This window comes from Mercenaria mercenaria, chromosome 15 (assembly GCF_021730395.1).
Source record: "Mercenaria mercenaria strain notata chromosome 15, MADL_Memer_1, whole genome shotgun sequence".
In the NCBI taxonomy this organism is placed as follows: domain Eukaryota; kingdom Metazoa; phylum Mollusca; class Bivalvia; order Venerida; family Veneridae; genus Mercenaria; species Mercenaria mercenaria.
This window is the reverse complement of record NC_069375.1, coordinates 7,612,047-7,635,868: the sequence shown is the minus strand read 5'-3', so window position 1 is coordinate 7,635,868 and position 23,822 is coordinate 7,612,047. Positions and strand designations below refer to the sequence as shown.

The 23,822-nt window shown below is 34.8% G+C and overlaps 2 protein-coding genes across 3 annotated transcripts; both read right to left on the bottom strand.

Annotated features, from left to right (window-relative positions):
- Nucleotides 1–663: 663 nt before the first annotated feature.
- LOC123536012 (NADPH oxidase activator-like) lies at nt 664–9,679 on the bottom strand. Its single transcript, XM_045318821.2, has 6 exons — nt 9,313–9,679; nt 7,707–7,789; nt 3,979–4,087; nt 3,172–3,306; nt 2,181–2,351; nt 664–1,575 (listed from the first exon to the last, which is right to left on the bottom strand). Exons 1-6 carry the CDS (start codon nt 9,496–9,498, stop codon nt 664–666), a joined length of 1,596 nt encoding a protein of 531 aa, XP_045174756.2. The 5' UTR covers nt 9,499–9,679.
- A 5,581-nt stretch (nt 9,680–15,260) lies between these two features.
- Nucleotides 15,261–22,411, bottom strand: LOC123535862 (uncharacterized). Of its 2 annotated transcripts, XM_045318647.2 has the most exons (6): nt 21,865–22,411; nt 19,539–19,621; nt 18,736–18,844; nt 17,807–17,941; nt 16,903–17,073; nt 15,261–16,338 (listed from the first exon to the last, which is right to left on the bottom strand). In XM_045318647.2, the coding sequence occupies exons 1-6, from the start codon at nt 22,048–22,050 to the stop codon at nt 15,397–15,399; spliced, it is 1,626 nt and encodes a 541-aa protein (XP_045174582.2). In that variant the 5' UTR covers nt 22,051–22,411; the 3' UTR covers nt 15,261–15,396. The 2 variants fall into 2 exon arrangements, with proteins under 2 accessions (XP_045174582.2, XP_045174647.2); XM_045318712.2 differs by lacking the exon at nt 19,539–19,621 and having other exon boundaries at nt 21,865–21,964.
- Nucleotides 22,412–23,822: the final 1,411 nt, after the last annotated feature.

The window sequence follows — 23,822 nt, the reverse complement described above, 5'->3', positions numbered from 1 at the left end:
TTCCTTAGTGTTTATGCAACCTACGCCCAAGAGAACTGGATCAAACCGGTTCCAGAATGGTATAAATTCTGTGAAGCCGTTCCTCCCACTGCCAGTCATAAATTTCGCTGATGCTACGTAAGCATAGCCTGTATCTATTTTATTATATCCAGATTTATAAATAGCAAAATGTAAAAGTGCTTATGATATTACAAAAAGCTTTTTTTCATCTGCAAAATATCTGGAAAATATTTATTTAAGACTGCATGAGCTATTGTAAAGGTAATGTTACTTTTTTTCAGACTAATGTGCTATTTTCAAGGTGTTTTATTACATTTCATGTTGCATAATGTGACATAACCTAACTTTTTAACTGCAGCGATATAGAAATTCCGTGCAGGAAATGCAGATGAGATAAAAATAAATGTTGAATGTGATATTTTTCAATTCATCACTTATGACAACGTGATGACATACTGCCGTCGTTACTTAAGAACATTGCGAGCTTATTTTCATAAGGCACGGGCAGAGCTTTTCAAAAGGAAAACAAAATCAAATGTAAGACATTTATTTTAGAAACACGTCTGCCAGCAGAGCAAAAATATTTTGTAAAACAAATTATCAAAAGTGTATATAATATTAGACTAATACTTTAATCATTCAGCAATGAGAAATAACAAATCATTATACATAAATAACAATATTTGGAGGGAGAGGAGGTGGAGGGTAAGAAGGGGGAGGAGGACGAGATTTCCTGGTTGCCGACGACGTTCTGCTCTCTTTCGCTTTGTCAGTGGCGTTTGTTTTTGATGTCTCTGCACCAGCATCATTATCTGGCATGGTGTTAATGTTAAACGTAACAGGGTTGTCGCTTTCGATTTCACCGGGAGAACTTTTACAATCTATGCTTGCTGATTCTTGATCATGTTCTACGTTGGTTACGTAATTTTCATACTGTATCAATGTGGCGACACTTCGGCCGACAATGGTGAGGTAGTCATCGAAGACAGACCCAAGAGAATTTCTATGGTGATTTGAATCAAAATTCATTTGTTCGTTCAACGCGTTCTTCGATCTGATATTGGAAGGCGGTGGTAAATCTCCTTCGCTGTCACATTTAGACGATAACATGTCCAATGTACTTAAATCTCTGGTAGACCCACTTTCTCTCATGACTAAAACCTGCATCTCGTCGTCACACGGTGGCATGCTCATTTGACAATTCTGATTATTATTTTGTAGTTTTCTCACTCCCACGAAGGCAGTACGTGATGAACTCTTTCCAGTGTTGTTTGCAGCCGGACTAAATTGTCCAGTCAATTCACCAGATGAATGGTTTAGTCTTATACCGGGACTAGTATTTTTGTCTGCCGAGCTAGGAGTTCTTTTCTGAAACAGACGTTTCACCCGGCTTACAACTGGACTACTACTTTTGACAGAAAACGAAGTGGATTTGTTTGATTTCATCCCTTTAATTACAGTAAGTTCGTTCAGGTCCGAGATGCTGTGATTTAGTGGCGGTCGGTTCTTTACAATACGCTTCAACGGGTTAAATGGACTCGTCGGCGATGTTGGCAATTGCTTTAACTCTCGCACCTATAATATGTTTTGAAAATGTAATAAGTTAACGTCATATAATCAATGTTTATGAAAAAAGTGAATTATGATGTATTATTTCACTGTTCTTTAACTTGAACTCTTAAATGGGCACTTCTTATCCTATAGTTTGTTTTTCCTTTCTATCTTTTAAAGTAGCCAACCGACATTTCTTTCTGAAACAAGATTTTAATTCAGAGCTCCACTTTTGACTTATTGTTCTTGAAAAGGCAGTTGAAAACTTGACAACAAATGTTTGTAAAGTCAGCATGATAGAATAGATACAACAACGACTTTATTTTGTTTCTCTTTCCCTCTAAAGACTTAGCTCTCTTTTGTAAATTATACACATTTACGTGTATATTTTGTGAATTGTGCACTTTTAAGTATATAATTTTGTTATTAGATAAAATGAGTTCAAGTCGTAAAGTGAATAAAAGCTATGGTATCATTGTTTGACATTGTTGACATCTTGATATGTCTTCAACAATGCGATTCTAAACGTAAGAAGACTTAATATCAAAAAGGTATTTTCAGTAATTTTTAAGATATTTGCAAAAATGACAAAAAGGTGAATAAGCTGTCTAAATCAGTATATGGCTTACCCTTTTCGAACCGTGGAAAGCTGCATTTCTATCGTCTTTATTGGAAGCAGATACTACTTTAGCTTTCCTAACGATACCTTTCTTCTCAAGGTTCTGAGTGATAGATTTGGGCGGGGTAAATACTTTATCTGCTGACACCTGCATCACTGGAATAAGATCTGTGCGAGAATCCTGTAAAGTAAGTTTTATTTTAGGTCTGTTGTGAAACAACTTCTACAACTTATATAAATCACTCACGATATCTCAGTCCTGCTGAGAAGAGAAGCTAGTTCCAATTTAAAACTATGCGCCAAGCACGGGGAGGTATCTGTGTAAGTTTTCACGTCTTAATTATGATGGGACCAAGGAGCGAACCCACGACCTCCCGTACTCGAAGTGGGCGCTCTATCACTAGTTAAGCGAAGTTTTAAAAACACGAAGAGGCTATGATGCCTTCTGTTATCTTCATGAGTATATTGGTTTTATGTCCATTCTGCAAACTAAGATAACACACAGCGTATACAAAGCAGTCTTGTTAACGTTAGATACAGCTGTTGCCAACACGATTATTTTTGTTGGAGTTGGTGTCACACGGAGACAGCTTAAATCATATTGAAACCTTTAATAAAATGTCTAATGAAAAGTAAAAAGGGCCCTAGCTCATATTTATTATTTAGCATTATTTCAGACAAAAACAGTCACTCTAGCAGAGTTACTTAATCTAAGCCACTTCTGTGTCGTCTTAACACGGAAGAATTCAACAACTGTACTAAGAAACAGATTCCTATTCTCCTCTCCTTCAGCTGAAATTACTAACAAATAGTTCGGATAAACATTAAGTCGTTGCCCGATGGCTGTGAATGGTTGCTTTTCACTCGACAAATAAATGAACTTTGGGAAACATTTGTACTATCCACTACCGGACTAAAGTCCTCTTTGAGGAATCAGGAATCGTTTTTTAGCTTACCGTAGGTAAGTACAGATCAGGTTAGACGCACACAGTAATACTTACATTAATTCTTTCCAGTGATACAGTGATACTTTTCCGTTGAAGATCGTCGGCGTCGTGTAGAGCTTCAGTCAGCCATCTCCTAGCATCTTCCAGTCTTTCAGTGTTAATATAAGCCAGGGCAAGATTTTGTAAAATCTGAAAACAATGCGAATAAAATGAGGCTGAAAGAAACCCCGTTAATTGATTAAAATTAAATGTTATATTTGTGCGTTAGGAGGAAATAAACCATATGTTGGGACTTTTTACAAATCCATGAGTCGGGCAAATCATTCTTTGATGGTTTGTAAAAGGTCCCGATATGATTTATACCGGTTTAAACGCAAAAAATAACATTCAATACTTATAATTACATGTTTTGAATGGCTTATTATAAAAATAAATTGTTTTCAAAAAATGCTTATTGGAAAATAAAAATCGATCTTGACGCTGCTTAGTCTAGTTCATAGACCGAGTTGTTTATAGATAATGCTCTTACCCGGAAGCTGATTAGTTTAGTGGAAGCTGCTTAGTTTAGTATATAGACCGAGAGGTTTATAGATGATGTGATAATACAAATGCCCTAACCTTGAAACTGCCTAGATATGTGTATATACCAAGAGGTGTATAGATAATGTAATAATACAAATGACCTAACCTCGAAGCTGTTTAGTTAAGTGTATAGACTGAGAGGTTTATAGATAATATGATTATGCAAATGCCCTAACCTGGAAGCTGCTTAATTTAGTGTAGATGATGTGATATTGCAAATGCCCTACCCTGGAAGCTGCTTAGTTATGCGTAAATTATGTGATAGCCTAAATGCCTTACCTGGAAGCTGCTTAGTGTAGTGTATAGACCGAGTGGTTTATAGTATATGTATGTGTTTCCTCGCAATAAGGTACGGGCCATCTCTAGGTCAGCTATAGCCTTCATCGTGCTAGAAAATATATAACAGTCATGTTACTTTCGTATGATTTTCTTCTTTTATCGTTGTAGAACATTATCACAATTTTAAAGATTTTGACTGGTAAATTGATTTTTTAGACATTTTTCACTACAAAATCATCGTAGGCCTATGACAGCAATTAACATGACATTATCAAGATTTCAGAACACTGTTGATCTCATTGAATGGTTTGCTCGTAGATGAATTTACATATGTAATAAGATAAAATAAGTGCAAATTTACAACAGAGCATTAGTGCCAGATGCGTGTCATGTATTAGTTAACTCGAAATATCTATATACGCAAGACTAATTGTCAACTCAGCATCTTGGAATTTCGACTTATTAACCCAAAATTTCGACTTCCGAAGCTAGAAAGTTTGATATTCTAACTCGAAATATAGACTTATTAACACGAAATTTCGGCTTACGTCGCTTGAAATTTAGATTTACCAATTCGAAATTTCGGCTTACTGACCACCATATATAGCCCATATCAAATTCTTGGATTGGCCCTTGTATTACCCTAGAGGATCTACCCTATTTTACTATATCGATCAAGAAAATGACTTCCAAGCTCAGAGACCGTAATCATCAACGTTTTAAGCCCGAAATCTAGACTTAGACTTTAAATCACTAAATATTCCAATTGCCGTAACTTTCGATGTAACAAGTTAAAGCTTAGCAAAAGTTCCTTCTTGGGCACATTTGTATAGATATATAATGGTCATCTTTTAAAAACTTGGTAGTAATGTCTGTTTTAAATATTGGTCATCAGTATGTGAAACCCCAGGATTGGACGTGTGCGCCTTTACCAATAGGGTCTCTGACCATTATAAACTAAAATAACTTAGATTTAGGTGATCACTCTCCCAGTCGATTCCAGACCAATCATACCCAAACCAACTCGAATTGACTCAAGTTTACTAGTTGAATACTAGATTTATAAAACGCTCATCATTGTTACGTCAAATTACGACTGAATGACGTTTGCAACGTCACGCTAATAATATTACAAAAAAGAAATTAACAACTTCCAATATAACTAACAACTTTAAAAAAAACGAACCCAGACCACATGGTTGGTAGTCCAACACCTTAACCAACTGGCCATGGACAATTACTACTGAAATCTGCTGCGCTAAAATATATATAAACACTAAATGCCTAGACGGCATCGTAGGTAAATCCCATTCTGTTTTTTGGTTCCCATTTTAATCGATAAGGAAGAGGTCGATTTTTTTTTTTCTGACTTTCTCTGGGTTTTTTATTACTGAGAGGATATTTTTACTAAATCGTCTGCAAATGGGAGCATCAAATTGACTGGGGCTTCAATTTCTGCGATTGCGCACTGTAACTTAAATTCCCTAGTTTTACCGGGACAATGAAAGGGTCGCATTGGGGTTTGTTTTTACATATTGACCATGCATTCGAAGGTAACGACATATGTTTACCTTTGTGACAAATAATATAACTAACAACTTTAAAAAAAACGAACCCGGACCCCATAGTTGGTAGTCCAACGCCTTAACCAACTGGCCATGGACAATTGCTACTGAAATCTGCTGCACTAAAATATATTTATAAACACTAAATGCCTTGACGGCATCGTAGGTAAATCCCATTGTATTTTTTTGTTCCCATTTTAATCGATAAGGAAGAGTCGATTTTTTTTCTGACTTTCTCTGGGTTTTTATTACTGTGAGGATATTTTTACTAAATCGTCTGCAAATGGGAGCATCAAATTGACTGGGGCTTCAATTTCTGCGATTGCGCACTGTAACTTAAATTCCCTAGTTTTACCGGGACAATGAAAGGGTCGCATTGGGGTTTGTTTTTACATATTGACCATGCATTCGAAGGTAACGACATATGTTAACCTTTGTGACAAATAATATAACTAACAACTTTAAAAAAAACGAACCCGAACCCCATAGTTGGTAGTCCAACGCCTTAACCAACTGGCCATGGACAATTGCTACTGAAATCTGCTGCACTAAAATATATTTATAAACACTAAATGCCTTGAAGGCATTGTAGGTAAATCCCATTGTATTTTTTGGTTCCCATTTTAATCGATAAGGAAGAGTCGATTTTTTTTCTGACTTTCTCTGGGTTTTTATTACTGAGAGGATATTTTTACTAAATCGTCTGCAAATGGGAGCAACAAATTGACTGGGGCTTCAATTTCTGCGATTGCGCACTGTAACTTAAATTCCCTAGTTTTACCGGGACAATGAAAGGGTCGCATTGGGGTTTGTTTTTACATATTGACCATGCATTCGAAGGTAACGACATATGTTAACCTTTGTGACAAATAATATGTTTGGCCTGTTTCAACAACGCAACTTTTCCATCCTCGGGTTTATTAAAATGTAATCCGCGGAGCGCATTGAGACACAGAGTCGCCTCAATTCGGAAAGAATAATTTTATCGTCAGAGGTTATTTCTAAGGTCACGGAGTTTGATTGGCCAGCTTGTGATGACAACAGCTTTTGCGATCAGTTGCTCAGTCAAGTGTGACTTACCAATCAAGTATAAGTGTTCCTTCTCAAGAGAATTAAGGAACATTAAATCTACCTTGCAATATATCCCATATTTATGCCAAGTGTCCATAATGTCTGTACAATGTTTACAAATACAGGACAAAAAGAAACTTTATCATTTCAAAGTCTTAGGTTCAGACTTAAAATGTTGATGAATAAGGGTCCTGGTGCAGTGGAGAAGTACGCAGCCTTGACAAACTTGTTCTTTATTGTTGAACTTTGACAGACGGCGGACGGTCGTTCAAAAGTTGCAGATGAGGCAAGACACTAAATCAAATTTCGAGTTACGTATCTTAAAATTTCAAGTTAGCTGAATTCTTGAGAAATTATGCTATTCCATACAACTGTAATTACAACTTGAGTTTCAATTTCATGGCAATAATTAAGTTTCCTTAATGTTAGAGAAAATATACACAATTAAAACTTTTGCGCAATGTTCCTTTATTTACCGTTTAACCATGTATCAAACAAAAAGTGTCTTTAAAAAAGATACACAGCCGTATTAGTCAATGCACACTTTAAGCTGCGAAACGTGCATGCACTCTGTACATACGACCGTGTATTTATAAAGCAAATCAAAACGCAGTTTTTAAAGTAAAAATCATAATTATATTAATCCCAATCTAGGAAACTTTGACAAAAATAAGACTAAAAAGGAGGGACAAAAAATGTGTGTAGGGAAGAGAAATCGTCTGACAAAATGGAGACGAATTGACTGGGGGCGTGTTGACTAGGGGGCGACTTGACTGCAAATCGTTTACGGGAGATCACTCCGTATCAGAGTGGCAGAGTCGAACTCTGTCGCAGTTCATGTTTATGTAGTTTTACAAGCTTTTTCCACAGGAGCCTTGCAACGGATTATACTGTTTAACAATACTGCTCAGAGCGCCTGCACACCCCTTAAGAAAATATTGTCTATTCCATTCGGAAACCTGTGGAATTTTTCATCCACCAATCAAAATGTACAGCTGTCATTTGTACCAGTAGAAAGAACCTATAGGCGCAGACATCAAATTTTGTTTGTCTTTGATCATAAGAAAGATAAAATCAGACATGCAGACACACCTTTTATTCTGAAGGTACAAGGTCCCCCGTTGAAAATAAGCCATAGCTAAATGTTCATCTTTCTCAATCGCACGGGACAGACTCTGAAAGTACAGAAACGTACATAGTTAATATCTAACGTATCCTTTTACAGTAACAGGGAGTAAAAATATATCATCATCATTTTCATCATCATCATCATCATCACCACCACCATATCATCGGCCGGGGATCGAACCCTCAACCTCCCGCACTTGGGATAATGGAATTCGTTCAATCTTGACGTATAATGCAATTCTGCTTAAGCCGGAGGTAAGGGGTGTGAGGAGTTTTACACTTTTCATTAGCACCCATTAACAGATTCAGTTAAAGGGAATTCCTATAGTTTTTTATGCGCATCTTTCTGCGCAGCCGTCACTTTCTATGGAAAACTGAACTGAAGTCAATATTTGTTGAAACATGTGACAGACAATCTTAAATATGAGGAATCTTGAATGAAATAACATTTTTGATAAGTTTTATCAGTAATCAAATGTTGATACTGTTTTATGTTGTATTGACCAGTATCATGCCTGAAAGGTATCTTGCTATTTTTGTGGTTGTGTTTTCACATCGCATTTTAGTACAAAGACAGTGTCGTTCATATAATGTAAGATAATTGACTTAGTACTGATAAAACAATATCACCTTTCAGATTATTTAGTATTCAATTATAGAAAGAATTAAGAATTTTTAAAACTTTTCTTTAACTTCTAGCAGACATACATGTAATCAATTTGGCCAGGTTCGCGCCATTTTCCGTCCGAACAGGTGTTGTATTCTACGGTCTTAACATAAAATTTAGCCTGGTGACCCATACATTTTTAACCATTTTTATGCTCACAATACAATTATCTAGACACAAGAAAAAATTCTATGAAAGAGTTTTTTCAAAATTTAAAAAAATATTCTTCACTATGGGTATTTTTCATTGAAAAAAGTTCACAAAAGTGAATATGAAACAATATATTTTTTTCATTTGTACCTATTATTGTAAGGATAGAGTATTACAAATATAACTATGATATCAATTAAATATATAATAAAATCTGTGAAAAGAAAACAAAACTTATTGTGCTGTCTTGATGTACATTTTGGTTGGTATTTATAAAAAAGCAGAAAATTATGAAATATCGCTGGCAGTTTCAGCAACAGTGGGTGTGTTTAAAACAATTTTTCACAAAAACAAGCCTGGTGACCCATAGTTTTTATTTGTTCATTATTTTCAGCACAAATTTTCCTATCATATATGTGAATTTAAAAAAATTCTATGAAAGGAAAAAAACTATAGGAATTCTCTTTAAAGCGAGCCTGCTATTATTTTCCTCGGTAGAAAATAATTAAATCATGTGATTTTTGTTAAATCTGAAATAAGCTTTGAGTTAGAACTACAAATTAATATAAAAAGAAAGTATGATCAAATTGGTTGCCTAAAATATCATTCAGAGACAGGATATGTAACATCTAGTAATTCTGTTAATGATACATATTTTCCGGAGTTTACGCGGCGGAAAAATAGCATATTATTCAAACAAAAATAAAATTTATATATTTAGCTGATAAGAGAATGCATTTACAACAAAATTACCTCGATAGCATTATCTACGATGCCGAGTTTTATGTAAGCACAAGCCTGGTTATAGCACATTCTTGCCGAAACGTCTTTTATTTCAGAATAACATTCTGCCGCCTCCGTGTACTTCCCAGAATTATGTAGCTCCACTGCCTTACTCCATCTTATTATTGTTTCCTTGATTATTTCTTTTACCCGCATTTTTTGTTACTGTCTTAATATGATCTACTGAAAAGTCCTGAAAAGAATGCGTTTTATATGACTTCGCTTAGTCCATGGGTTTAAATATATAAACTTTAAAAAAGAGTGCGTGATACGTTAAGGCTACGAATGTCACATTTTTTGTCCCAAATTATGACATCTCGTATCGAACACAGCTGAACACTACCTCAATGCCTTATATATAAATATATATTACACGGTCTGTTAACAATTTAACTATTATACACAAATCGTTTTAGAGTGGATTAAATACGACTACGGCACGTATGGTGTTTCATTAACTACTTATCTGTAAGGAGGTAAGTTAAATAAAATATTATATACCTACAATTTTTCTGCGCGTATTTTGCTAACGAATACAATTCCGTGTATTCAATTAAAAAAATTAAAACATCACGTAACATTTGCTACTCGACCTTCCATGCTTTAAATTCAACGTTTCAAACGAATTTTCAGTCTTATTTATCTAAGTATAGCCAATTTTGGCTGATGTTATACTAGAAATATGTATTATAATCAGAATGTCAAAAAAAATCATTCGAGTCGAATACAACATTGCAGATCAAGTTACTGTTTTCAATAACACTGACTTAGAAATTGTTGTTTATAAGCTAATACAGCTTAAATCTAAAACTGTCTTACCCGGAGTTTTAAAAATATACCTTTTCATAGGCCCACCATATTTACGTCGTCCTTTTTAACTTTCATATCTAGCAAACACACATGAATGAAGAATTTCACTGAGAGCATTTTATGTTAAAATTTCATTCCATCACTATGTTAATTTGAGAAAAGTGCAGAGGTCTTAGCTTGAGCCATACGGTCAAAATATAACAAAAAAACTACACAGAAGATAGAAATTAAAAATACCTAACTCCTTTGTAAATATATTGTAGACAAGCCGTAGGAAGATGTGCCTTTGAAGTAATTTATTGTTTAATTGTCACGACCTGCAGACACCGGAGATAGGAGATAGGTTCTCTATTGTATCACGTGTAATTATCTTCTAGTTGCATATGATATGTTAATGAATTTGCCAGAGAATTTTGAGTGTGTAAACTGTGCGGCAATCGATATGATATACTTAAAACCACTCGTTTATATTCAGTATTTACTTTGTTGGGTGTTTAGTCACGCTTACATTTTATTAAAAGTCTTTTTGACGGACTATACATAGTCTTGATTGATTAAAGAAATGCGAAAATAGACGGAAGTAATTTGAAACTTCCCAGGTAAATTATAGATAATATGTTAGTCATAATTGTTAACGAAAAAGCGTCGGTTAACAGGAGTTAGAGGGTTAGTTTGGATGACCTAAAACAAATCGTTCCTACTTTTGTAGTTAAACTCGTACGTGTATCTTACTTGCACACAGGTATTAAGAAACATTGGATTTCAAGAATAATATTTCGGAATGTTTTGGAGATAAGGCATTAAGGACTATGAGTTTTAACAAATTAGAATAATGAAAGAAACACAAAGCCAAATAAATTCTTTGAATATACCAAGTTGTGTTGCACATGAAAAATAACTATGTAAAGACATACTGGACATGGCTAACATACCCTACTAGTTGTACACGCTGTGTAACATGGATAACATACATACAGTAGTGTAAAATGCATCAAGAGCAATGCAGATGCAACGACTCATATTTTTCTAAGAAAACGCCTTTATACATTGAAACCCAAATCACACGTGCACCGATTTCTTTCAAAAATGCCGGTCCGCCAAGTTTATTTTAGTCAAGGAAATAAAAGAAGTTTTACGTTGGAAAATAATGTTCACTTTCTGATCGAAATAGTTCATCTGTCAGTTATAATTTAGTACTGCTCGATCATTTCTATTCATTGTCGATTCCTCACAATTGAAAAATAAGCATGATGTTGTGAATGCAGAATCTCTTGATGGACAAGCCAAATTTGAAACTTGAAATTTGTAAACACGAGTCGGTAAAGAAAGGTTGAAAGATCGAGATTTTTTCTAAGAAATAGATCTATTCAATTTTCCTAACTTTTATCATTCTTTGAATTTAACACAACCTAACTTTTATTCATAGATATAAAGAAGGTTATGAGAAAACTCAAGCTGGGGAATAACGTTGGACCTACATTACATAGATTATTTGATTATATTTTACAAGTCTTTACTTTTTCCTTTCATATCGAAAACCACCATTTGTTTTCAAATAAAATTATGTTCTGATTTAGAAACGCTAAAAAACAGTAAAACTCAAATTCAAATTTATTTAGGCACATGATCAAGACAGAAAATAAATAAAAATCATTTACACAGAGTTAACATGAAAAAATTTAGTACACTTTACAACAGACTCTGAAATATTTTTTCAGTCTACAATATGTGTGTGTGTGTGTGTGTGTGTGTGTGTGTGCGTGTGTGCGTGTGTGTGTGTGTGTGTGAGTCAAAAATCTGGAGGCGGGGTGTAGATAATCGTGACCTAATTTTCGATCTAAAAGTTTGGAAAGTAATTGGAGATGAACATTGTTAGGAAAGACGTATGGTTGGCATTTTGAATTTCTTTGTTAGTAATTTTATAGTGATATATTGGACAGTTTATCTCCCATAACATAGGATTTTTTTGTGATTTCGAGGATGTCACTTAGTCAGACCGGGTCATGATAGATACTGAAGCGTAAGTAATGTCTTTGACGTCACTTACAGCCTTTTTACTCTGTGGCCATCAATGGCACTCGGACAAATGTAATAGATTAAGCCGCGTGGCTAATTTTTAATATCACACGGTCTCTAAAAGTTTGACGGAACTATCATTTTTAAATGGTATTCATATTGAAAAAATGTGTCAATGGACATTATATATTCTCATAATATAATTATTAAACTCAAGAAAATATAACGTGCACAGAAATCAACAATGGTCAATTAAGAGTATTATCGGAACAATAAACATTTAGTGTGAGAGTAGGACAACCACTCTTCCAAATCCCATCCCGGCATAAATACCCCATCTACGCCCCCTCCTGTCCTTGCACATCGGACAAAATCCACCCATCCCTTGTCTTGGAATGGAGTAATTAAACCACCGCTTCTTTTACATGTGTTTCTTTTAGGACTGTAATGAAGTCTAAAACAACTTTTATTATCCTAATGTACATATGATACAATGTACAATAAATTGGAATTCTGATAACACCATTTGACTGTCCGCCCACCAATTAGTTATGTTCGTTAAGTAAATGGTAACAAGCCTCTAGCCTAGTTGCCATCTGAGATAAAAACTGAATTATTTGAGCTCAACCGGTTACACTGTCTTTGGCCAGGATAATTGAGAATTATTTGAGTAAAGGGGCACGTGTAAATCCTTCAAAGAGTTTAGTAGATACCGACTGGACAAGGAATTGAATGATTTGGTTTAATCAGATGTGCACAAACACTTGTTTCGTCATTAAACATGTTCTAATATTGCCCTCTTATTGCGTACACGATTCTAGGTGAATGCGACCAACAGTATATCAAGCGAAAGACCTATCCTATTCATTCGCAATGCAATGATTTGTTTTTCAACTCGTCATTGTGCGTAGGTATGAAACTGATTTCGTTTTGTGACATTTTAAACGTTAAACTTTATCAGCGTCGTCGTTTTCTTACATATATTAAGTGTCATTTTGCATAGCATGTGTCTCAACAAAATAAATTACACATAATTGGAATAAATAAATCTTTTTTTTTTCTTTCCATCAAGATTTTATGAAGTTGCATGATGCAAAGCATGTTACGACGAAACACAATTTAAAACTTGCATTTAATGGAGTATGGCTAATATTAATAAAACTGATGTCTAAATCTAGAATTTTAACATTCTGTTTTACTGGTTTTCATAGGTGATACCATTCGATCCACATACTTTCTCGTCTTCTTGGGTCACGTGTCTACCATAGTCCACTAGAAGGATCTCAAGAGAAAGTTTCCCGTACTTCAGCTCTACGTTAACAAGAGCGGCATTAATTTCCCCTTGGTTAACTTCGCTTCCGTGGCCAGCAAGATGACCGTTCTGCTGACCTCCCGCTAACCCTTATAATAGATAACATATAAGTTCGAAAACGACAACGCTGATAAAAAACAAGGGTAAATAACAAAACAGTGAATGCCATGTTCCGAAAACGCAGCCTCCCCAAAACGAAACCCACAGCACGCACACGTGCACACACCGAACACACACACGCACACACACACACACGCACACACACACACACACACACACACACACACACACACACACACACACATACAAAGCAAACATACGAGGACAAAACGAACAAATAAAGAAACACAGTGGGGCATCGCCTTGGAACGTTCAGTGGCAAAAACACCACTGGGGAGCTTGAACCGGTTTATGGTGCGCACCCAACCTCACTCTTACCCTGCCCCCTGATAGTAAAAAAAAAGCTTTATCAAAATTGCAAGCGAGAAATGTAGCATTCTCCCTGACAAACGTCTTTTGAATTAGGCAGTTAGTTTGTCATTTATAGAATTATGTAGTAAAGTGGTATACCAAATAGAAAAATCGTATGTACTGACTGTAGATACCTTGTAATTATTAAATTTAAACTTATCCAGGATTTCGCCAGAATTTTTGATCGACCAAAATAAGTCTATACCAGAGTTTTCTTATACTTTATCGCAGTATTTTTTTAACGTGGGCTTTCACAGCAGTTAGACATGGTGTTAATAGTTTTGAAATATTTGTAGTGGTACAAGAGCTTGAATTAGCGATGAAGCGAGCTTAATATTTAGGAATCCAGTACATTGTTGGAAGTTTAATTTGTTGATCGTCTATACGAACTTTCAAATTAGAAACTTCATTGATGCGATTAGTGACCAAATTATTTTCAACAGAAGAACTCAATGTGCATAAGCTTTAGTGCTATTTAGTTCGTTTTGTAAAATAGTAATATAATGTAGGCGTCAAATGATGATTTTATTAGTTTTTTAGTTATTGAAAATTAATTCTTAAAGAAATCAGTATACATTTATATGTGCATCTAGCTAAAAGTAACAGATGTAAGTATTTGGCTGGACATATAGTTTGGCCAGCCCACGCGACTTTTGGATACCGTACATACGGAGAAAACGTCTTGATTCGGGTACCATTTTGCCTATATTTTCCTAATTACTTGATTAATTTTCATAATATGAAGTGTACCAAAGACAGCAAAATAAGTGCTTTCCTCCGCACGAAGCATCTGCTACAGTTCTCAGTACTTTTCTCAACACTTCGTCCAACTGCTTTTCGTGGACTAACTGTGTAAATAACATACACACTTTCACAGTTGGGCGAAGTATTTGAGAAAAGTACCGAGAACAGATGGACTATTTTCTCTGCATGCATTAAATGGGAAAAAATCTTATTTTATGTTCTATGCTGCAACATTTTTATTCTTATCACATGCACTTCAGGGTGATATCAGATAATGTAATCCAGGGTAACATGTCAGGTTAACATTATTGTTCAAGGTCCACAGACTCCACTGACATGCTCGAGTGCGACATATATTAATTAATGTTGCATAATGTAACAAATCCTACATTTTTAACCACTGTACAGCAGATGAGATCAAAATAAATGTTGAATGTGATATTTTTTTAATTCATTACTAATGACAACGTGATGTTTCTAACGACATACTGCCGACGTTACTTAAGAACATTGCGAGCATATTTTCATAAGGCACGGGCAGAGCTTTTCAAAAGGAAAACAAAAACAAGTTTAAGACATTTATTTAGAAATAAGTCTGCCAGCAGATCAAAAATCTTTTGTAAAACAAATTATCACACGCACATATATATAAAATATTAGGCTAATACTTTAATAATGCAGCAATGATTGGTAAAAAATCATTATACATAAATTTCAAATTTTGGAGGCAGAGGAGGCAGAGGAGGTGGAGGGTACGAAGGGGGAGGTGGACGAGATTTTCTGGTAGCCGACGACGTTTTGTCCTCTTTCGCTTTGTCACTGGCGTTTGTTTTTGATGTCTCTGCACCAGCATCATTATCTGGAATGGTGTTAATGTTAAACGTAACAGGGTTGTCGCTTTCGATTTCACCGGGAGAACCTTTACTATCTATGATTACTGATTCTTGATCATGCTCTACGTTGATTACGTCTATCAGTGTGGCGACAGCCGTCAGGACGTCACAAGACCACGATGGACTCCGGCCGACAATGGTGAGGTAGTCACCAAAGACAGACCCAAGAGAATATCTATGGTGATTTGAATCAAAATTCACATTTTCGTACAACGCGCTCTTAGATCTGATATGCGAAGGCTGTGGTAAATCTCCTTCGCTATCACGTTTAGACGATAACATGTCAAGTTTACTTAAATCTCCGGTAGACCCACTTCCTCTCATCACTAAAACCTGCATCTCGTCGTCACATGGCGGCACGCTCATTTGACACTTTTGTTTATTATTTAAAAGCTCTCTTTCTCCCGCGAAGACAGTACGCACTGAACTCTTTCCAGTGTTGCTTTCAGCCGGCCTCAATTGTCCAGTCAATTGACCAGATTTTATACCAGGACTGGTATTTTTGTCTGCCGAGCTATGAGTTATTTTCTGAAACAGACGTCTTATCCAGCTTATAACTGGACTACTACTTCTGACAGTGTCGTCTGCACGGAGGTCACTCGTGGATTTGATCGATTTCATCCCTTTGGTTGCAGCTAGTTCGTTTAGGCCCGAGATGCTGTGATTTAGTGGCGGTCGATTCTTTACAAAACGCTTAAGCGGGTTGAATGGGCTCGTCGGCGGTATCGGCAGTTGCTTTAACTCTCGCACCTATGATATGTTATGAAAATTAATGAGTTAACGTCATATTATTAAGGTTTATGAAAAAATCACAGTAAATTATGCTGTATGATTTCACTGTTCTTAAACATGGACTCTTAAATGGGCGCTTCTTATCCTATAGTTTGCTTTAAGCAACAAAACATTTCCTTTCTATCTTTCAAAGTAGCCAGTACAACACTTTTCTCTGAAATAAGATTTTAAGTCAGAGCTCCACTCTTGTGAAGGCTGTTGAAAACTCGTTAACAAATGTTTAGTTTGTTTTAAGTCAGCATGATAGAATAGGTACATCAACAACGCTATTTTGATTCTCTCAAAAGACTTTTGCACTTTTGTAAATTCTACACATGTAAGTGTATATTTGTGTAATTAAATAAAATGAGTTCAAGTCGTAAAGTGAGTAAAAGCTATGATAACATTGACACTGTTGGCATTTTGATATGTCATTCTAAACGTACATAAACTTAATTTCAAAAAGGTATTTTCAGTAATTTTAAGATATTGGCAAAGTGGTCAAAAAGGCGAATAAGCTGTTTATATCAGTATATGTCTTACCCTTTTCGAACCGTGGAAAGCTGCACTTCTGTCGTCTGTATTGGAAGCAGATACTACTTTAGCTTTCCTAACGATACCTTTTTTCTCAAGGTTCTGGGTGACAGATTTGGGCGGGGTAAATACTTTATCTACTGACAGCTGCGTCACTGGGATGAGATCTGTGCGAGAATCCTGTAAAGTAAGTTTTATTTTAAGTCTATTGTGAAACAACTTTTAAAACTCTCAATACCTCATTCCTGCTGGTATCCAAGTAAGAGGAGAAGCTAGTTCCTTTTTAAAACTATGCGCCAAGCACGGGGAGCTATTTGTGTCATTTTTCATGTCTTAATTATGATAGGGCCAAGGATCGAACAGATGACCTCCAACTCTCGAAGTGAGCGCTCTCACTAGTTAAGCAAAGTTTTCTGTTATCAACATGTGTATATCGGTTTTATGTCCGTCTGCTGCAAAAACTAAGATAGCACGCAGCGTATACAAAGCTTGTTGTTGGAGTTAGCATCACACGGAGACAGCTTATATCATACTGAAACCTTTAAATGTGTAATGAAACAAAAAAGGCCCTAGCTCACATTTATTATTTAGCATTATTTCAGACATAACCAGTCACTCAATCTTAGCCGCTTGTGTGTCGTCCTAACAAGGAAGAAGTAAACAACTGTACTATGAAACAACTACAATTCTCCTCTCCTTCAACTGAAATTACTAACAAATATTTTCGGATAAACATTAAATCGTTACCCGATGGTTGTAAATGGTTGCTTTGCACTAGACAGATAAATGAACATTGGGAAAGATTAGTACTATCCACTACCGGACAAAAATCCTCGAAGAGTAATCAGGAATCGCCTTTGTAGCTAACCATAGGTAAGTACAGATCAGGTTAGAGTAACACAGTAATACTTACATTAATTCTTTCCAGTGATGCAGTGATACTTTTCCTTTGAAGATCGTCGGCGTTGTGAAGAGCTTCAGTCAGTGATCTCCGAGCATCTTCCAATCTTTCAGCGTTTACATAAGCCAGGGCAAGATTTTGTAGAATCTGAAAACAATGCGAATATGATTAGGCTAAAAGAAACTCCATATATTAATTAAAAATTAAATGTTATTTTTGTGCGTTAGGAGGGAATAAACCACAAGTTCTGACTTCTTACGTGCAAGTTAATATTGGATTGTTTGTAAAAGGTCCCGATATGGTTTGTACCGCTGTAAACGAAAGAAAAACATTCGTTCCTTATAATTACATGTTTTAAGTAGCTTATAATAAAAATAAGTTGTTTTCGACCTACGCTTATCAAAAAAATAATCGACCTTGAAGCTGCTTAGCCTAGTGCATAGACCGAGTTGTCTATAGATAACGCTCTTACCTGGAAGCTGATTAGTTTAGTGGAAGCTGCATAGTATTGTATATAGACCGAGAGATGTATAGATGGTGTTATAATACAAATACCCTAACATGGAATCTGCTTAGTTTAGTGTATAGACCGAGATGTTTATAGATGATGTGATAATGCAAATACCTTACCTTGAAGCTGTTTGGTTAAGTTTATAGACTAAGGGGTTTATAGATAATGCATATGCTCTATCCTAGAAGCTGCTTAGTTAAGTGTATAGACCGACCGAGGGGTTTATAGATAATGTGAATATGCATATGCTCTAACCTGGACGCTTCTTAATTTAGTGTACATGATGTGATATCGCAAATGCCCTAACTTGGAAGCTGCTTAGTTAAGTGCTTTGAAACCGAATGGTTTACAGATCATGTTATAATGCAAATGCCCTACTCTGGAAGCTGAGTTAAGTGTAAGTTATGTGATAAGCTATAAATGCCCTTACCTGGAAGCTGCTTAGTGTAGTGTATAGACCAAGTGGTTTATAGTATATATATGTGTTTCCTCGAAATAAGGTACGGGCCATCTCTAGGTCAGCTATAGCCTTCATGGTGCTAGAAAATATATAACAGTACATCATGCTACTTTCGTATTCTATCGTTGTAGAACACTATAAGTATTTAAAAGATTTTAACTGGTATAATTACTTTTTAGACATTTTTCACTACAAAAAAAAATATATCGCACTTTTGCCTATGGCAGTGATTAACATGATTTTATCAAGATTTCAGTCTGTTTGGTCTTTCGACTACTCAAAGAATACCGTTGATCTTATTGAATGGTTTCTTGTAGATATATTACATATGATTAAAACAGTTGCAAATTTACGTGCGTATCTAAGCTTGAAATTTGGGATTACGGCCTGAAAATTTCACTAACTATAAATATCGAGATACACAAGACTAATTATCAACTCAGTATCTTGGAATTTCGACATATTAACCAAAAAAATTGGCATACGCACTTGAAATTTCGACTTAAGAAGCTCGAAATTTCGGCTTACTGAGCACCATATACGGCCAAATTTATGTTCTTTGATTAGCCCCTGTATAACCCTAAAGGACCATAGAATACAAATAACAATATTAACAAATTATCAATTTAACCATGTTTTTTCAACTGGGTTCTGGCAAGAATACATAGTCCTTGCTGCCTCTTGAGGCCTACATTGGGTACATGGAAAGCTCCAGAAGTAAAATTGTGTTTGTCTTTGATCATAAAAACATTAAATCGGACATGCAGACACACCTGTTGTTCTGAAGATACAAGGTCCCCCGTTGAAAATAAGCTATAGCTAAATGTCCATCTTTCCCTATCGCACGGGACAAGCTCTAAAAGTACAAAAAAGGAACATCATCATAATTATTATTAATACTAGTAGTTATAGACGTATTATGTTGTTGTTTGATATTTCGTTTATTCGTAAGGTGTATCCGTTTTCATTTCTTTTTAAAATACATTGAATAATGATACACAGACGTAATTCCTTATGGTAGTTCTGCACGTTTGATAAACCGGAAGTGATGGCGTAACGTCATTTATCCGGAAAACGTAGAATAAAGCCTGGATTCGGCGTACGGAAATGAAAATCATTTACGAATTAATTGAAATCTGTGAGTAAATTTATTACAATGGCACTGTTGCTATATTTCTAAAGTCAGTATATGATATTAAAACATATGACACGTTAAAATAATTAAAATAATGTCTAAAATTAGCGTGAAATGTCCGGTTCACTTTAATCATGGTCAAATATCTCAAAAATAAGCACACGGCCCTATACATTTTATTTCACCGAATTATAAACCATGTGTTTATTTACAACTGTGATAAATTTTATCAAAATCTACTTTGTAGAAAAAGTTCTATTCGCGAAAATGTTATGAAAGTAATGATTTTCCCATAGACTCCCATTAAGGAATATTGCGTCCAAATTTTTTAATCAGTCTAGTAAAAAATCAAGCACACGACCCTGTCTTTTTTATTTGCTGATTTTTCTAGGTATATTCTGAAGTTTTGAAAAATCAGAGTTTAATCAAATTCTACATTGTAGAAAAAGATCGATCCAAACGTGCAGAACTACCTTAACAGATTGCAAATATATATTATGAAGTTTGTTGTTGAACAGCTAAAATAGTTTTGCTGCTGCTCTCTCTCTCTCTCTCTCTCTCTCTCTTGTGTCAAACACAGGAATATTTTATTTTGTAAGTTTTTGAAATATCACTACGTATTGAAAGTATCCTCTCTGAAATTTTATCTTTATATTCTGATATCCTTTACTGTCGAGATCTATAAACAAATGAATTTATGTAATTAAGGTAGTAAATATTTCAACTTATAAAACTGAGACACACACCGTCATCGGTAATACCTTAAATGTAAATGAATTTTATAGGTAGATAAAATTATTTATGTCATTGTTGTACATTTTGGGGGAATCGGTCCTATTCTGAATTATGTTAATTTATATACTACGGTAAAAGCCAATCAGTGAATTCCTTTTATCACGTGATACCGTTGAACCAATCGAGAAACGGCATCTTCCTTCTTCGTCAGCATTCAAGAGTGAATAGCACGCTTCTTTCTTTAATTTTATTTTGGCTAATTTCTGGTTTTATCTTAAGTGATTTGGTTGAATATCTATGGTAATCTAATACACAACATATTTGTTAACAGTTACACTCTGGTTTACTGCAGTACGAATGGGATATACTTGTAAATTTCGATGTTTTCCTGTAAACGGCGTTGGACTGTAAACTTCGTTAAATAATTCAGAATGGCTGTTTACATCCAGATTTTGGGTCATTCTTTTGTGACATTTCCATTCAAAACTATTGTTGTCGTCATTGGTCAAATATTCTTGTTATCCTGGAGCTAACGTCGAAACACTACGGAATAATTTGTCGGACATTGATAATTTTTCTACGGACGTTATGGTTCTCATGATTAGAACAAACGATTTCTCTTCAACAGAGGCGGACCTCAACACTGTTACTTTATGAACTGTGGATCTTGCGGACAGGTTGATATTTAAAATAGCTGTATTAAAGGATTAAGGGACAGAAATTAATAAAAGAAAATATCATGACAGCTAGATAATGTACTTTCTTAATTAAAAATAAACTCATCAATAACAAAATAAGTCACGTAAGAAAGTCTCTCCGTACTTTGATTTACTGATGTATTTTCTAAACAGTCTTTACGTATAACAGAATTCTGCTTAAGCCGGAGGTAAGAGGCGTGAGGAATGTTACACGTTTCATAAACACTCATCAACAAACTCAAAAAAGTTAAAGCGAACCTGCTATTATTTTGCTTGGAAGAAAATTTTGATTTATGTTCAATCTGATATAAGCTTTGAATAAAAAATACAACTTAATATAAAAGTAAAATATGATCAAATTTTTAGCCTAGAATTTTATTTAGAACAAGATATGTAAAATCTAGTAACACTGCTAGTGATAAATGTTTCCGGAGTTTACGGGTGGGAAAAAATAGTATATTATTTAAACAAAAATAAAATTAATACGATTCGTTGACAAGAGAAGTCTTAATGAATTTACAAAAAAAATACCTGGATAGCATTGTCTATATTGCCGAGTTTTATGTAAGCACAAGCCTGGTTATAGCACATTCTTGCCGAAACGTCTTTTATTTCAGAATAACAGTCTGCCGCCTCCGAGTACTTCCCAGAATTATGTAGCTCTACCGCCTTACTCCAATTTATTATTGTTTCTTTGATTATTTCTTTTACTCCCATTTTTTGTGTCTGTCTTATAATGGTCTACTGAAAAGTTCTACATAGAATGTGTTTTATATGACTTGCATAAATCTTCCAAACATCATATATGCTTAGTTAAGCTTTTTTACTTCTGTCCGACGGAAGATTCCTGCAGAGAATGCGTTTTACATGACTATGAACCATAGTCATAATTCATATTCGCCTGGTTAAACGTTTAAAATTGACAGGTTTAAATATATAAACTTTACAAAAGAGTGCGTGATACGTTAACACTCCTGTCACAGTTTTTGTCCTAAATTATGACTTCTCGTATCGAACACAGCTGAACATTGCCCCAATGCTTTGTATATATCACACGGTCTGTTAACAAAATATTATTCACAAATCGTTTTAGAATGGATAAAATGCTTCTATCTATTATTCATTTCAATGGCAAGTTTAACAGAGAACTGCGGTATGAATGATATTTCATTAAATACTTATCTGTAAGGAGGTAATTTAAATAAAGTATTATATACCTAAACTTTTCTGCACGTATTTCGCTAATAAACACGAAGCTGAATAGTATTAAAACATGATGTAGCAATTGCTCCTCGACCTTACGTGCGTTAAGCAAATAGTTCACCGTTTCAAACGAGTTTTAAAGGTCCAATACTAAGGAAAGTGAACATTTTAATTTCTTTTAATAAGCACAGAAACTATTTCATTTTATTGGAAAATGAATGTTGGTATGTAGAAATTCGAAATAAATCGCAGTATATGTACAATTATTTTTCTATGAAGTATGAAGAAAGTTAAAAAGACCTGGGGGTCATTCTGTCGATTCATTGAAAAATATAACATAATACACATACATTTCTTTGAGTTCCAAAGACCTTCTGTAAATTTTGACCTGCCAATCTTCATTATTTAGTGTCTTGCAGAAGTCTATGCTCTGGCTATGAAAAAAATTGCCAACTCACTTTCTCTTAGTAATGGACCTTTAAGTCTTATTTATTATTATCTAAAATATAGTCTATTTAGCTAAAAAAAATACTAGAAATATGTATCGTAATAAGAGCATGAATGCACTCAATTGAGGTTATAATTGTTGATATAATTGTATATCAGAGCCCCCCAACAAAAAATCTATTTCAAGTTGTGTAAACAGTTTAAGTTGTAAATTAATTAATTTAAATATCTTAAGTTACCTCCTTACCTTATTTACAATAAAAAATAAAACCAATAAAACACAAATAATAGAGAGAGTAAATTGCAGCTCGCTTAAAGCATCAGTTCTGTGAAAACTAAATCAAACACTTCCTTCAACTGCTTTTATGTGAACTAACTGTGTAGATAACATACACACTTTCACAGTTGGGCGAAGTTTTTGAGAAAAGTATTGAGAACTGATAGGACTGATAGGACAAAATTATCTTCATGCATTAAATAAAAAAAAGTACTATATCTACTCTGTACTATGCACTTCAGGGTGATATCAGAAACTGTGATCCAGGGTAACATGTCAGGTTAACATTAATGTTCAAGGTCCACAGAGTCCAGTGGCATGCTCGAGTGCGAGAACTATTTATTTAATTAAACCCAGACATATAAAAAGCCAAATGAAAAAATGTGCTTATGATTATGCCATTGTACAGATAATATTACTTTTTTGTAAAACTAATGTGCTATTTTCAAAGTGTTTTATTACATTTTTTGCATAAGATGTCATAACCTATCTTTTTAACCGCAGCGGTATAGAAATTCTGTGCAGAAAATAAACGAATGTTGAATGCGATATTGGTTGATTC